Genomic DNA, 15,754 nt, shown 5'->3' with positions numbered 1-15,754 from the left:
ATGAAAAACATTTCATAGTTTTATAGGTAGTATGGATATACACCAAATCATAGATGACGGTAGTACAAGAATCATAAAAACAAGATCAGAAATTCAAAAATTACTTCAACAAACCAAAAGTCTTGGGTCCGAACAAGGCCTTAAGTTTGGGTCCCACTTCAGAGTGGGCATCCCCATGGTTTACTCAGTGGTCGTCAGTCAAAAACACATTAAAATTTGCTCACCCCCGTTCTTTCCAGAGAGGCTTGAGAGACAAACATGTAGATTTCATCTGGGACCCACCTCTCCCAAATGAAGGGCACAGATTCTTTGACTCTTCTAGATTCCACCCCCTTCTCTGTTGACTCCTCCTTTACCGTCACGGTAACTTTAAACCACAGTAAAAAAAAAGGAGTAGGAGAAACCCAGATGGCGCGTGGAGATCACAGTCCACTTACTTAGACTGAAACGCTCCACGCTCTTCGGAGGCGGATGCCGTGGGAATGGGAGAAGAAAAAGCGAGTAACTGAAGAAGAAACGGTTTGACTTTTTTTCTCTGACGGAAACGCTCTCTCAGCCAGTTGTCCCACGCCACGTGTAGTGAAACAGCCGACTGATTAAGTGGCGATGATCGGTTTCTGTCACCCGGAGTTAAAGTTGGCATTCACCACGTACGGTCAATATTAATTACCGCGTTTATGTGGAGAGAGAAATGGAGTGAACATTTTGTAGAGAGAGAGAGTGTCAGTGGTGTTTTTAGAGAGAGAAAGTGAGGGCTGAAGTGAAGGAAGAAAAAAAAGTCAAACTCAAGCAAAGCAAGACAAAGAGAAGAGAAGAGATACCTGTATCTATCCACAGAGAGGGACTCTCCGTTTCCAAAACCACCGACAGTGGGTATTTACTCTTTATTTCTTACTCACTTCTTTCTTTGCTCCTTCCAAATTTTCAATTCAAATTCTCATTTAATTTTCCTTAAGCTCTTCTTTTTCTGGGTCCTTTAATTTCCATTTTTGGAACTCAAAGTGCCTTGAATTTTTATTTTCTTTGCCTTGAAGGGCCCAACCACTACTTTGGTATGGAGAATTTTCCTGGTCTTTTTGTTTTAGCTGCTTTTTGTTTTGTGTGTGATCTGAAGTGTTGAAAGTTCTTCCGAGTGAAATTTTTGTGGGTTTTTGTCACTGGTTTGATGGTGTTTTGTTGGACTGCATGTCTGGATTTGCTGATGGGTTTTGCTCACTTTTTGCATCTGTGTTTGCTATTATCTCATAGGTGGTGCTTGATTGTTTTCTAAGTGGTGTTTTTAATTTCATCTTTCTCTGATCTTTCATAATTTTTTTTTAACTGTTTCTGTGATGGCAAACTTGAGGTCCGCCTGAACAGAACCTAACCCTAGTTGATAATTGTGGACGTTTTGCCATCTTTTTTGGGTTGAAAATATACATTTCATACATAGCAAAGGAGAGGGAAAATGTACGGAGACTGCCAAGTTCTGACATCAATGGGAGGCAACGGAGTCTCTTCAGATTCCCTCTTTTCTTCGCCGATCCGAAACCCTAACTTCAACTTCATGTCATCCATGGGTGGCCCTTTCCATGCCTTCTCATCCATCATTCCCGTAAGTTTCTCCTATACATATCTCGTTTGCCTTAAAAAAATTTCCTCATTAATTTGTACTGAAGATATGAACTAAGCAAATGTGGTTTGTGTTCTGTACTTCAGAAGGAAGAGAGTGGGCTTTTGAGAGGGAAAGATGAGATGGAGAGTGGGTCTGGAAGTGAGCATATCGAAGGAGTGTCAGGCAACGAGCAAGAGAACGAACAACAACCCAAGAAAAAACGCTACCACAGACACACTGCTCGCCAGATCCAAGAAATGGAAGCGTATGCTACTATTTCTCTCTCTCTCTCTTCAAAAACATGGTTCTTATACTTCAATCACAACCCCATTACGCATAAATGTTGGGAAAATCACCTAAACTCACACTCTAGTTGCACCACCTTCACTCATTTTTTGCAGTTTATTCAAGGAATGCCCACACCCAGATGACAAGCAGAGGATGAAACTCAGCCAAGAACTTGGCCTCAAACCACGCCAAGTCAAGTTTTGGTTCCAAAACCGGCGAACCCAGATGAAGGTGCGCATGTTAGCATCTCGTCATTTAATGATACCCACCTCTCCTTCTATCCCACTCCATTCCTTTCGCTTTCATGGTAACCCTAAAATTAGCCAGCGATCAAGCTTGCACGATTCCCGAGAAAAGATAGAAAGCGTTTTGTTTATTTATTTACTATCGTTTGTGCCTGCTCGGAGGGAAAAGGGCCTTTTTTTTCTTACTAACATTAACGTTTTAAGCCCTAAGAGGCTAATACCGTGTGGTATGGGTTCGCCATCATCACTCTCTCTTTCTTTCTCTCACTGTTGCAGAATCTTCATTAAGTTTGGTTCACTCATACAGTCTGTAACCCATAAATATATATACAGTTGTGGGTATTTAACCCTACCTGCACCTGTGGTTGTCAGAAGGAGCAAAAGCTTAAATACCAGACTGTTTAGGGTTAAAGTGTTCGGAGTTCAATAATAACACGATGACGATGAATGTGCTCAGAGTGTGTGTAAGGTATAAGATGTAAGATGGGGTTAATTCATTTTGTCGTTTGTTTGTTTGATAGGCCCAACAAGACCGTTCTGATAATGTGATACTAAGAGCTGAGAATGAGAACTTGAAGAATGAGAATTACCGGCTGCAAGCGGCCCTCCGAAGTGTTATCTGTCCTAACTGTGGTGGTCCAGCAATGCTGGGGGAGATCGCCTTTGATGAACAACAACTTCGCATCGAAAATGCTCGGCTTAAAGAAGAGGTATAAGTGGTTGTTGGTGGTTTAAAATAAATACCATTTGACATATAATTGGTACTGTATGCCTTCTTTTGCTGGTGAAGGCATATATCTATTACTTAAAAAACATACACCAGAATATGGATTAATAAACCTGAACTATGTAAAACATCAGTAAGTTTTCTTCCTCCCCTCCTGCGATCCCTCCCCCTCCCCCACTTCTTTATTTTTTTCTACTCTGGGTTATAAAAAAATGATAGTATTCAATGAAACAAAATGGGATGATTTCTTCTACTGTTGAATCCAACTGCTGCTTACTGCTTATTATTGAAAGTCTGAATTTCCGTTTGAAGGTTTACAAATAAGAAAGGAAGTTCACGCCAAGCATTGTGAAGTGGTTTTTCTTTTAGGCCAGGAAGCACCATGAAGTTTGAAATACTTATTGTTTGTGAAATAAAATTGATGATTTTTTTTCTTACCACCATGACCTAATTTTTACTCATACAATTTGTGTTAACGATGTTGAATGTTCTGCAGTTGGATCGTGTTTGTTGCCTTGCTTCACGCTATGGTGGCCGGGCGATCCAAGCAATAGGACCGCCCCCTCCACTGCTTGCGCCTTCCTTGGATCTGGATATGAGTATCTATGCCAGGAATTTCCCAGATCCTATGGCTAATTGCACCGACATGATTCCAGTGCCTTTAATGCCAGAAAGCTCTCACTTTCCAGAAGGCGGTCTCGTATTAGAGGAGGAAAAGTCTCTTGCGCTTGAACTTGCCATATCATCTGTTGATGAACTTGTGAAGATGTGCCAACTTGGGGAGCCTCTTTGGATCCGAAGCAATGAAAATGGGAAGGAAGTAATTAATGTTGAAGAGTATGGAAGAATGTTCCCATGGCCGATGAACCTCAAGCAGCACCCAGGTGAATTCAGGACAGAAGCTACCCGTGACAGCGCCGTAGTTATAATGAATAGCATCAATTTGGTAGATGCCTTCTTAGATGCTGTAAGTGGCTATCATCTATAAATTTGTTTACAGTGTGAATGTTGAAGCATCCTCAATTAGAGTGAAACTAACTGGTAATAGGCCCATAATTTCCTACAATTCGTATCCATCATCAGCACTTACTAGGATTAATTTCATGGGTGTTTTGGGGGGTTATTGTGATATTTTGTGATTATGTTAAGCATGATTTTCTGCTTTAAAGCACTTGCGCTTGACTAGATGTTTCTATTGCTCATTACTTCTTCAGATGAAATGGATGGAGCTGTTTCCTTCCATTATTTCTAGAGCAAAAACTGTTCAAGTTCTTTCAGGCGTTTCTGGTCATGCAAATGGTTCCCTTCATCTGGTAAGTAATTCAACACCCGAAATTGAATCTCAGAAAATTTGCTAACGCTACCATTAGAAAGCTGTTTAGCTTTTTGTAAGTTGATGGGTATACATCGAGTTTTGTATGTCACTCACGGCTTAATTTGCTACTTTTTGTTTCTTCAGATGTATGCAGAATTGCAAGTTCTCTCACCTTTGGTTCCAACGCGTGAGACACATTTCCTTCGTTACTGCCAACAAAATGTCGATGAGGGAACTTGGGCAATTGTTGATTTTCCCATTGATAGCTTCAATGACAATCTCCAACCTTCCGTGCCTAGATACAGGAGACGACCCTCTGGCTGCATTATTCAAGATATGCCGAATGGATACTCGAGGGTGTGTTCTACTGTCCCATTCTGTATACTTAGATCAGTATGAAGACATTCAATTTTGTTGGTTTTAATCTTCTTCGTTTTCTTCCGTTAAAACAAACACCATCAATGCTAAATTGAGGGCTGCAGAACAGATAGAACAATAACTACTCAAATCCTTTCTCATGGTGGGCGTTTTTTTTTTTCTCAATACAGGTAACATGGGTAGAACATGCTGACGTAGAGGAAAAACCTGTCCATCATATATTTCATCACTTTGTCAACAGCGGGATGGCATTTGGAGCTACACGCTGGCTTGCAGTCTTACAGCGACAATGCGAGAGGGTTGCAAGCCTCATGGCCAGAAATATATCAGACCTAGGAGGTTCTTGTGTTCCTTCTTTCTCCTCGGCATTGCATTACAAATTTGTACATGTTTTTCTGCATGTAGAGCTATTTATAGACCTGTTTATATGCTCTATAGTAAATGCCCAATTTCATTTTCTAAACTTTTCTGTATCTATATATACATAGATATGCATACATAGTTATCAATTGATCTTCTGTTAATGCAGGCCTAAATGAAGTCTGAATTTTGTATAATGGTAAAATGTAATACGCATGTACATGCGACAAACTGTCACAGTAGAGATTAGGCAATTGATTAGGCAATTGCTACCATAATCATGTAATCTCATCTGATAACTTGGAAAAAAATCTGTGTTCACAATTTTTCATGCTTTACATATACACAGAGAGGCATGTCTAATTTTATTTCTCTTTCATATATGTTTATATGCATTCATGCTCACATTCTTATATGTGACATTTCCCACTCTGGAATTTACAGTGATACCTTCTCCTGAAGCTCGGAAGAACCTGATGAATTTAGCACAAAGAATGATAAGAACATTCTCGGTTAACATCAGCACTTCCAGTGGTCAGTCTTGGACGGCTCTTTCTGATTCCTCTGATGACACTGTTAGGATAACCACAAGGAAAATCACTGAGCCTGGGCAACCCAATGGGGTTATCCTAAGTGCTGTATCCACTACTTGGCTGCCACATCCTCACTACCATGTTTTTGATCTCTTGAGAGATGAACGTAGGAGAGCTCAGGTTTGATTCAGACATAATTCTTTCAAATCTTCAAGACAAATCCTAAAACCCATACTCAAGACTAAAAATGATAACTTCTTGTATTTTGCAGCTTGATGTTCTTTCCAATGGGAATTCCTTACATGAAGTGGCACACATTGCCAATGGCTCTCATCCAGGAAACTGCATTTCTCTTCTTCGCATCAATGTAAGTCTTTTCTACTATACAAATAGTTCTATAATATTTTCCCTTATCATAATTCAGATCTACTGATCATTAACATAGGAAACCAACATAATCAGTGTATTCAAGAATGAAAATACTGTCTCTTTTATGCATCATATATATCTCATCTCCCAAATGATATCACTTGGAATCTAGATTAGTGAAGTCGATCAATCTCAACCTCATAATAGATTGAATAATTATGTTCAATAACAAAGGAAAAATATGAAAATGATCCATGGTATTCTGAAGGAATGATACACGTTGCAAAAATTTAAGCAAATGTTGTGATTACCGAATTATGTGGGAAATGATTTGGAAGTTGGGTGTATGGTTTGGGAGCCATATGCAATGACATCTTTTAGATGTTTTCTTATTACAAAAAGTTGCCATGTTAGCTTACAATTTTGGGATTTGAATCTGCCATCCATTTACTGGATTTATTAAGGAATAGTTATAACATATTGCAAAGAAAAAACTGACTACAATTGGGTTTAACTTTCATTATTGTACCACCAAACCTTCATGGAAAGTCGAGAAAAAATGGTTTCTTTATTTATTTTTTTAGTTTTCTTTTGTCCATCAGTTGATTTGGATAATCGCATTCCCACCAACGGTTATTGATGCTATAGATTTGAGTGTTCACATGTATATTAGTTGATAAAATTGAAAATAGTTAGAGTAGATGAAATAAGTGCTGAACCAATCTTCTTTAGGAGGTGCTCATCAATTTTCATCTAATTTAAAAGTGTGTAAATTAGAGACCCTTTTCATGCATGCAGGTGGCCAGCAATTCATCACAGAACGTAGAGCTCATGCTGCAAGAGAGCTGCACCGACCAGTCCGGCAGCCACGTGGTTTACACCACCATTGACGTGGATGCTATTCAGCTAGCCATGAGCGGTGAGGACCCCTCCTGCATTCCCCTGCTCCCAATGGGGTTTGCCATAGTCCCAGTGGTACCTAACAATGACTGCAACATCATGACCACCACCGACGACAACCCGATGCCGCCTTCAGGAGACGGAAATGGACACAACTCAGGCTGTCTGCTCACTGTAGGTCTACAAGTTCTGGCCAGCACAATCCCAACTGCAAAGCTCAACCTGTCGAGCGTCACGGCCATCAACAACCATTTATGCAACACAGTACATCAAATCAATGCTGCACTTAGCAGCATCTGCCCTGATAATAGCAGTAGCATGGTCGGCTCTTCCACAGAGCCAGCTGCTCCACCAAAGCAATAGACCTAGGTTTCCCCATCTTAATTACCCAAAATCTCCCTTTCTCTACCTTCTCCTACGATGGAAACAAACATCCCTGCCTCACACCAAACGTGAATCTTGGTTTTTTGCATAATGGTGTGAGAAGGGGCGAGGGGACCACTGGGTTCCTCTCTTCTTTTTGGGGTTTCTGAAATGGAAAAAAGGATGGGGGGAGATTTTGGATAATTAGTAGGAAACCAGGAGAGGAGTGAAAGGTGAAAAGTCAAATAAGCGAAGTGGGTGTTTTGGTAAATAAAGAAAGAGACAACGATGTAATGAAGGTAGTAGTTAGTTAGGTAGGTGAAAATGTCTTAAATGGAGAAACGGTAGGGACAGTGGTGGTGGAGGGAGTCAAGAGCGCACCAGATGGGATCCTTGCTTGCTGGTAAGGCTAAAATTGCGTAAATGGCGTTTTGAATGCGCTGGCCTCACCAGTCAGCAAGGGTGTTGGTTCGGGAATTGACTCCTGCTTTGTTGTTTCCTCTTCATTTTTTTTTTTTTATTTCAATTTGAATTTGAGTTGGTCTATTTCTAATTCCTATGCTACTGATAAATTGTTTTATTTTTGTTGACGTCCCCTCCTATCTCCCTGCATGCTATATCTTCAATTATCTACTTCATCTGATACCTCATACAACCCTCTCCTACCTCCCAATTGGTTGCCAATTTACTTTGGGACTATGGATTGGATTTAGTTGAGCCCCGTTGGATGTAATTGGCTTGAATTTATGTTTTAAGTAATATTATTTTCAAAATATTTTGCTTAAATAATGGTATTTAAAATTTTTTAATTAAATAAAAGTATTTTTTCATTGATTTTGAGGAAAAAATATGGTGTGTCTCTAAATACTTGGAAGATTTGAGTTTAACCTTGAGAAATGTGGATGATGGTAAAAGGCTATATCCAAACTCTCCAAGGTGATGAATAAGCTTTTCCAAAATAGGATATCGAGTTTTTTCTTTGGCCTCATTACATGTCTATACAATCATTCCTTTGTGTTTAAAAAATAAAAAATGGAAGGCTAAGTACCCAAGAACAAATAAATCAAGCTCGTCAAGATCTCCATCCCTTTCTCAAATTGGAATTATTATATAACAATAAATATGATGTTTCGGCATAAATATTTTCAAGGTAAAAAGTTTGATTTTTGTAGTAAAAACATGTTTATCATGAAAAAAATTTTGTCACGCAATTATCACAATAAATCCATGAATTAATTTTGTGCACGAATAAAATTTGTTTTCATTTTTCATTAAGAGTTGCTTTTAGCCATGAATAATATTTGTGGCCAAATATAAAATATTATAACAAAAACTATCTCTAACTCGAGACAAGTTTTGTGTCAAAAAGTTTTTTATTTTTATTTTTTATTTTATTTTTACTTTTGTGACAATATAGCCCATGATCTTTCACTTCATCACCATTTTTCGAAAAAACTTTCTTTCTTTTATATATGAACCAATTGATGTTTAAGGAATTATACTAAAATTTTAATGGAATAATTGTGTTTTGGACCATATAAGTTACTTAATTGATGAGAGGATACGAAATATGAAGAGACCAATATACCCTTCAAAACTATATTATACCATAATATTTGACAAACTTTTTTATCTTAATTTTTTTTAATAATTATTCTGAAAATTTATTACTTTTAGAAAACTAATTTTATAAAAAATATATTCTAAAAATATATCATTTAAAAAAAATAAATTTGATATATTTTTAGTTATTTTTTATATACACAATTTTAAAAATATATATTTTCCAAGATGTTTGATTATTAAATAATAATAATAATAATTTATTATTATTTTTTTTGGAAAAGAGTATTTTTTTTTCCAAATCACTAAATTATATTAAATTTTATTAAGATTTATAAAATGAATAAAATTTAAATTAATGTTTTTCTATATTTTTTTTTTCATATTGAGCAAATGTCATTTTTGGAAAAATAACAAATTCATATAATTTTTCTCAATTTTCACACTTTCTCTAGATTTTGGGCTTAAATGGTGTGAACTTTATATGGACCAAAGCTTAAATTTTGGGCTAAATTGGATCAAAAACACAATTATCTCAATTTTAATTAAGTTCAACATTATTTCTATATTTATATTTATTTCAAACTATGATTATTTTTCATACTCTTACAAATGAAGGGGCAATTGTGTTTTAGACCTATTTGGGTTCAAAAATTAAGTTTTTGTCCATATAAGTTCACTATTTAAGCCTAAAATTTAGAGAAAGTGTGAAAATTGAGAAGAAGGATATAAATTTTTTATCTTTCCAAAAATGATATTTATTGACTATGAAAAAAAAGAGAGTAAAAAAACATTAATTTAAATTTTATTTTTTTTGTAAACCTCAATAAAATTTAATTTAATTTAGTGATTTGGAAAAAAATACACCTTTTTCCAAAAAAGTATAAATAAATTATTATTATTATTATTATTTAAAAATCAAACATCTTGGAAAATATATATATTTAAAATTATGTATGTAAAAAATAACTAAAAATATGTCAAAATTATTTTTTTTAAATGATATATTTTTAGAATATATTTTTTTAAAAAAATTAGTTTTTTAAAAACAATAAATTTTCAGAATAATTATTAAAAAAAAATTAAGACAAAAAAGTTTGTCAAATATTATGGTAGAAAATATTCAAAATAGTTTTGAAGGGTATATTGGTCTCTTCATATTTTATATCATTTCCATCAATTACGCAACTTTTATGAGCCAAATCTTAATTTTTGGATTCAGCTGAGTCCAAAACACAATTGTCCCATAAATGAAGGAGTAAAAACTTTTTTAAAAAAAATTAAAGATTTCAAATAAACTTTATAAAATTACTAACACTTATTTGTATATATTCTTTTTTTAAAATAATTCAAAGAAATATTTTTTTTTAAATTTAAAAGAAAAATGAGATTTAAAATAATAAAAGCTTTAGAAAAAAATATAAGGAAAACGAAAATTGTTAGTAAATGAATCTCCAAGAAAATGTAATAGTTATGTAAATCAAAAGAAAAAAAATAAAAGCAAAAAAATTATTTATGTCTAGCATATATAAGAATCAATTCTTATTTTTTTATAAGTTTTTTTATCTTATTTTATTTATCCCAAAATTTCAAAGTAACATGTATGCTTCAAATTTTATAGATTTTTATTAAATTTTATAAATTTCATTTATATATTTGAAATTACAGTTATGAAACCCACATAAAAGAAGAAGATCAAATAGTTGGGTTTTTTTTTTTTTTTTTTTTTTTTTAAAAAAACTTTTATATCAACATTGAACTTTTACTATGTTTTAATAAATAATAAAACTATTTTTTTTATAAGTAGGGCTATTTTGTATAATATTTTAATAAAATTTTAAATATGTAAATATTAATTATTAAATAGTTTTATTTAATATTTAATTTATTATAGAAAAATTGGTGCATATATAATTAAAATAAAGGGTAATTTTCTACCATAAAGAACATTGTGGAAAAAAAAATTGAACAAAAATTGAAAATTCTAAGTCTTTTTTATAAATTTTTTATCAAAAAAATAATTTGGTAATAAAAAGTAAAGTTCATAGCCGAATGTTACACATTATGTAAGAATTATTCTTGTCATAATTTTAAAGATGAAAAGTAAATTTGTGGCAAAAGTGGAATTCATAGTAGAAAATATCATTATTGCACCATAGTTATTCTTGTTATATTTTTCGCTGCAAAAAGTAAATTCGTGGTTAAAAATGATATTTTGCAATTAATAATTTTGTGGCAAAAGTGGAGTTCACGGTAGAATGTTATATACTTTGTAAAAAAAATATTATATCCATATTTTAGTGATGAAAAAGTGAATTTGTAGGTAAAAATGATATTTTCTCATAAAATTTACTTTATAGCAAAAAGTGATATTTGTTGTATCATTGTAGAGTAATTTTTCTTTACATATGGTTTTAAGAATATTTTGGCATTGGAGAAGCTTAACTTCATTTTCCTTGCTTTTTTTTTGTTTTTTTTTTTAAATTTAGTTTTCTTTTCTACTTTTAACTTTTTAAAACTAATTTTCACCTTTTTTTAAAAGGCAGGAAAAAAACGTGAAACAATTAAAAAAGAAAAAAAGTATTTGTCTACTAAATTTATAAAGGTGATTGCATTACTTTTTTAGTTCCAAATTATTTTTTAGATCGAGAGGCTTGTTTACCTAATCCAATGTATTGAGTCTTAGTTAATTTGAAGCCTATTTGTTTGGTGAAAAATTCAAAAAATTATGGTTCTTTCTCATGAGAGAAACAACAAAGTCGTTATGGAATAATTTTGTCCATAAATTTTTAGCTTGAATTGATTAATTTGAGCTTTAAATTATTTTTTAAAATTATTAAATTTATTAATGAATCTAACACATTTATTTTGTTTTATTTGAAGTTTATTTATTTAGTAAAAAATTTAGAAAAATATAAATATGAATAAAGAAGATTGTAGCAAAGTTATTCAAAACGAGTTTTGGTCCATTACTTTTAAAATTAATTGGATTAGTTTTGAGTTTTATGTTTTTATAGTATTAATTATATTGACTTTGAGTTTCAAATTAAATTTAAAAAATTGTAAATCCTATGTATCAAGTGTTCTTGATTTGAAATCTATTTGTTTAATGAAAAATTTAGTGAAGTTAAAAAATAATTAATAAAAACATGTATAATTCAAAGAGATATTATATTTGAAATTTTTTGATATTGGTTGATTAAAAAAATCGTATTCCTAGTGGTTTGAAAGAACAATTGTCACCAGTGTTTTAAGATTTTTAAAAACAAATTCTTGTTTCTTAAAAGGAAAAATTTTCTTTAAATCACATCACCATACAAGTTTTCTTTTTAATCATTAAATATATCTATGTTAGAAATTGATGATTTTGTTTTATCTCTTAAGTGCAACTTCCTATCTCTACATTAGAAATGGATGGTTTTCTTTTATCTCCTAGGTGTAACTTCCTGTCTCATTTATTTTTATTTGAAGATGAAATTTTTATTTTTATTTGAAGATGAAATAGTTGAAGAAAGCTCAAATATTAAAAAAAAAGAAGTATATTTACAAGTCTTAGGAACCTAAAAGATATTAATTGAAAATGTCTTTAAAATTAATTTTAAAAAATTAGTTCTCAATTATTTTATTTTCAGAACAAAATAAAATTTTATTTGAGAACTCAAATATGGAAAAAAAAAATCTTACTAAAACTATAATAGACTTATAATGTAAAGGTTTCCAAAAACAACTTTTGAATAGCCAAAAACATAATTTGTATGATTTTTTTCCTTTGCAAAGAAAAAATTCTAAAAAAAATAGAGAAAATAAGAGAAGAACCATAACAAAGAAAAAGAGAATAGGGTGAAGAAGCTCAGTTCACTACTGAGCAGAACAGTAACATTTTATTTTATATGTAGGGTTGGACACGTGGCAACATTAGGATAAATCTCACCTCATATAGAAAAAGATAAACAAAGAACTAATAAGAAATTATGTATATATATATATTGAAGGGTTAATTATCTGATCCCACATCCTCCCTTAAGCTTACAAGTTGTGGTAAGATTGTGAGTTTGCAATAAATATTAGAGAACCAAGTAGTTGGAAGATCTTTGGTAAGAGCATCAACTAGTTGATCTTCAAAAGGTGTATAGCGAATGAGAAGAGAGTTTTGCATAACTCAGTCATAAATGATAACTCAGTCATAAATGGAATGTTAGTCAATCTCTATATGCTTGGTTCTAATGTGCATAATAGGATTGATATCTAAATAAGTAGCACTCATATTGTAACAAAGAAGAAGGTGAGGTGAAGGAAGACAAATATGAAGTTCACAAAGAATGGACTCAAGCTAAGTAACCTCAACAACAGCATTGGCATGTCCCCGGTAATCCGATTTAATACTGGATTTGGATACCACCTTTTGCTTAGAGGAAGATTAGAAAATTAAGTTGGGGCCAAGAAAGGCATAGTAACCACTACTGCTTCTTCTATCATTAGGGCAACTTGCCTAATCAACATTTATATTATAAGAAAGAGTTGGGGAAACTTGAAAAAAGATTCCATAAGAACAAGTAGCCTTAATGTAGGGACCACCCCCAAACGCCCACGTGACAACCCCACACATCACCCCTCCATGGGACACGTGGCACACCAACTCTCTATCCGGATTCCTTTAGGGGGGTTTATGGCACTCTCAAACCCACTATCCGGACGATCCCCTCTCTTGTCCGGATATGTTGTCCGGACCTAGCGCTAGCAACTTAACTAGAACCCTTGGCCGTGAAACGCGGGCCATCTGGTCTACACTGCTAGAAGCACTTTCGATGGGACTATACTGAGTCACTTTAGACAACCTGGCATAGCCCGCATTCCGCCGCCTACAGAGTGAAAAGACAGGAATGACGACAAGTCATCCCCCACGATTTTTGACAGCCGCCTGTAGAGCAATGATGGCTCTGCTACTACCTCAGCTCCATCATGACAAGCCAAAAAGTCTTCCCACTATTAGAGGGGACAGAGCTTCTGACACTATAAAAGGGCCCTCATGCGAGGAGAGAAGGTAAGCTTTTCTACTTGGAAAAAAGGGGAGATTGATTATCAGAGAGAAGGCTAACAAAACCATCGGAGGTGTGTCCGGACTCCCTGTCCGGATGTCTTTTGCAAGTTGATTGAGGTGTGTATCATCCTCAGTTGAAAAAGAGCGTCCATTTGGCTACTGCGAGGGTCCCAATGACGCGAGGCTTCAACATTGACGTCGTCTGTGGGAAGTTGCTCAATCAACGGCAAAGATGTCCACACCTTCCAGGAGCTGTTCGTCGGCTAGAGGAGACGAAGGCTATTTCGAATGACGCGAAACCATGGAAAGGCGACAGCTGGAGAGCGAGCGACAAATGCAAGCTCTCCTCCAGGAAACGACGAGACTGAGAGAAGAAAACGCGGTGTTATGCATCCGGGTTTCGTCCTCGGGGCCTCCTCTTGACCAACGCCCAAGAGGCCAGGGGGCGAACTCTAGGCCTGATCCAGAATCGGTATATCTCGGAATTGTAGGGGTCGTCCCTGATATGCGGAATGAGCGATCTCGGGAATGACCCATGCCCACCTATCATGCTCCCCAAGATGAAAGCTCAGACTCTACCCATCTCTCATCAAAGAGACAGCGTGATAAAAGACCCCAGTTGTCAGACGCGATGCTCGCAAGGTTAGGACCGCAGGAGCCTGGTAAGGAGAGGCCGCCGGTGGCCGCAACCTGAGAAACGTATCCCGACCCCCCAATTGCACCCATTGTTCAGAACACCCCCCCGCACCAAGCGATACAACAAGCCGGAAGGAACTCATCAAATGAACCACCCCCAGGTTCCATTAGCAAGAGGCTGGATGACATGCTCTCCACGTCTTTTAGCTCGCGTATTATCCATTATGATCCCCCAAGGGGATTCCTCGTGCCAAAATTTTCTGCGTATGACGAGTCTAGCGATCCGTTCGACCATATCATGCATTACCGGCAGCTCATGACTCTCGACATAGGGAACGACGCGTTGCTGTGCAAGGTATTCCCCGCCAGCTTACAAGGCCAAGCTCTTTCATGGTTTCATCGACTCCCCCCAAACTCTGTTGATAACTTCCGGGACCTATCAGAAGCTTTTGTGGGACAATATCTGTGCTCCGCCCGGCATAAACAAAACATTAGCACCCTGCAAAACATAAAAATGCAGGAGAATGAGTCCTTAAGAGAATTCGTGAAACGGTTTGGTCAGGCTGTGTTACAATTAGAGGCCTATAGCATGGATGCTGTCCTCCAAATCTTCAAACGAAGCATATGCCCAAGTACCCTATTCTTTGAATCACTTGCTAAAATGTCTTCCACGACTATGGATGACTTGTTCCTGCGCGTGAGCAAATACTCGATACTGGAAGATGATGTGCGTGTAACCACCCAACAAATTTTGGTCGCCGGACAGACATCCAAAAGCGACGAGGAAAGAAGTTCCAGACCTCCGGACCAGCCAAGGCCGTTTGGTCGAAGGTAGGGGGAGCAAAGTCGCCCGGAACTGCCGCCACTCACGCCCCTTACTGTGTCATATGAGAAGCTCTTTCCTATGATCCAAGACCTGTCCGACTTCAGGTGGCCCGGACCCATCAGAATGGACCCAGCCAAGAGAGATCATAGCAAGAAGTGTGCTTACCACAAAGAGCATGGTCATACTACAGAGCGATGCAAGAGTCTCCATTACTTGGTAGAAAGGCTCATAAAAGCGGGACATTTGAAACAATACCTCCGCTTAGAAGCCAGGGTTAGAGATACTCCCTGGAGCTGCGACTCTAGGACCTCCAAGGCCCCAGTCGCGCCCAAGGCCATCATCAATTACATCAACGGAGGACCACTGGATGAGAAGTACAACTCCAAATGAAAGAGGCAGAGGTTGCTACGAGCAGCATCAATGCGTGAGCGCTTTAATTCCATCCGACCCGGGTTAACTGGCAGGAGCGCCCGCCCGATAGATGGGACGATCGTCTTCCCCCCAGTAGATCCCACACGAATATTACAACCACATCGTGACGCCCTCATCTTATCCTTAGGGATGGGAGACTTTGATGTGAGACGAATCCTAGTCGACCCAAGCAGCTCGACCGATCTCT

The 15,754-nt window shown here is 35.9% G+C and overlaps 2 protein-coding genes across 5 annotated transcripts; both read left to right on the top strand.

Annotated features, from left to right (window-relative positions):
• The first annotated feature begins 790 nt into the window (after nt 1-790).
• Nucleotides 791-7,671, top strand: LOC117905360 (homeobox-leucine zipper protein ROC3). Of its 4 annotated transcripts, none has more exons than XM_034818299.1 (12): nt 791-869; nt 1,433-1,594; nt 1,699-1,859; nt 1,996-2,113; nt 2,649-2,837; nt 3,351-3,821; nt 4,069-4,167; nt 4,314-4,526; nt 4,718-4,886; nt 5,352-5,620; nt 5,712-5,807; nt 6,608-7,671. In XM_034818299.1, the coding sequence occupies exons 2-12, from the start codon at nt 1,448-1,450 to the stop codon at nt 7,070-7,072; spliced, it is 2,397 nt and encodes a 798-aa protein (XP_034674190.1). In that variant the 5' UTR covers nt 791-869; nt 1,433-1,447; the 3' UTR covers nt 7,073-7,671. The 4 variants fall into 4 exon arrangements, with proteins under 4 accessions (XP_034674190.1, XP_034674180.1, XP_034674173.1 ...); XM_034818289.1 differs by having other exon boundaries at nt 795-873; XM_034818282.1 differs by lacking the exon at nt 791-869 and adding an exon at nt 891-1,052.
• Nucleotides 7,672-14,496: 6,825 nt separating this feature from the next.
• Nucleotides 14,497-15,144, top strand: LOC117930242. Its single transcript, XM_034850801.1, has one exon. It carries the CDS (start codon nt 14,497-14,499, stop codon nt 15,142-15,144), a length of 648 nt encoding a protein of 215 aa, XP_034706692.1.
• Nucleotides 15,145-15,754: the final 610 nt, after the last annotated feature.

This window comes from Vitis riparia, chromosome 2 (genome assembly GCF_004353265.1).
Source record: "Vitis riparia cultivar Riparia Gloire de Montpellier isolate 1030 chromosome 2, EGFV_Vit.rip_1.0, whole genome shotgun sequence".
NCBI lineage: Eukaryota > Viridiplantae > Streptophyta > Magnoliopsida > Vitales > Vitaceae > Vitis > Vitis riparia.
Note: the sequence above shows the minus strand (reverse complement) of the source record. Positions and strands in the feature narration are given on the sequence as shown.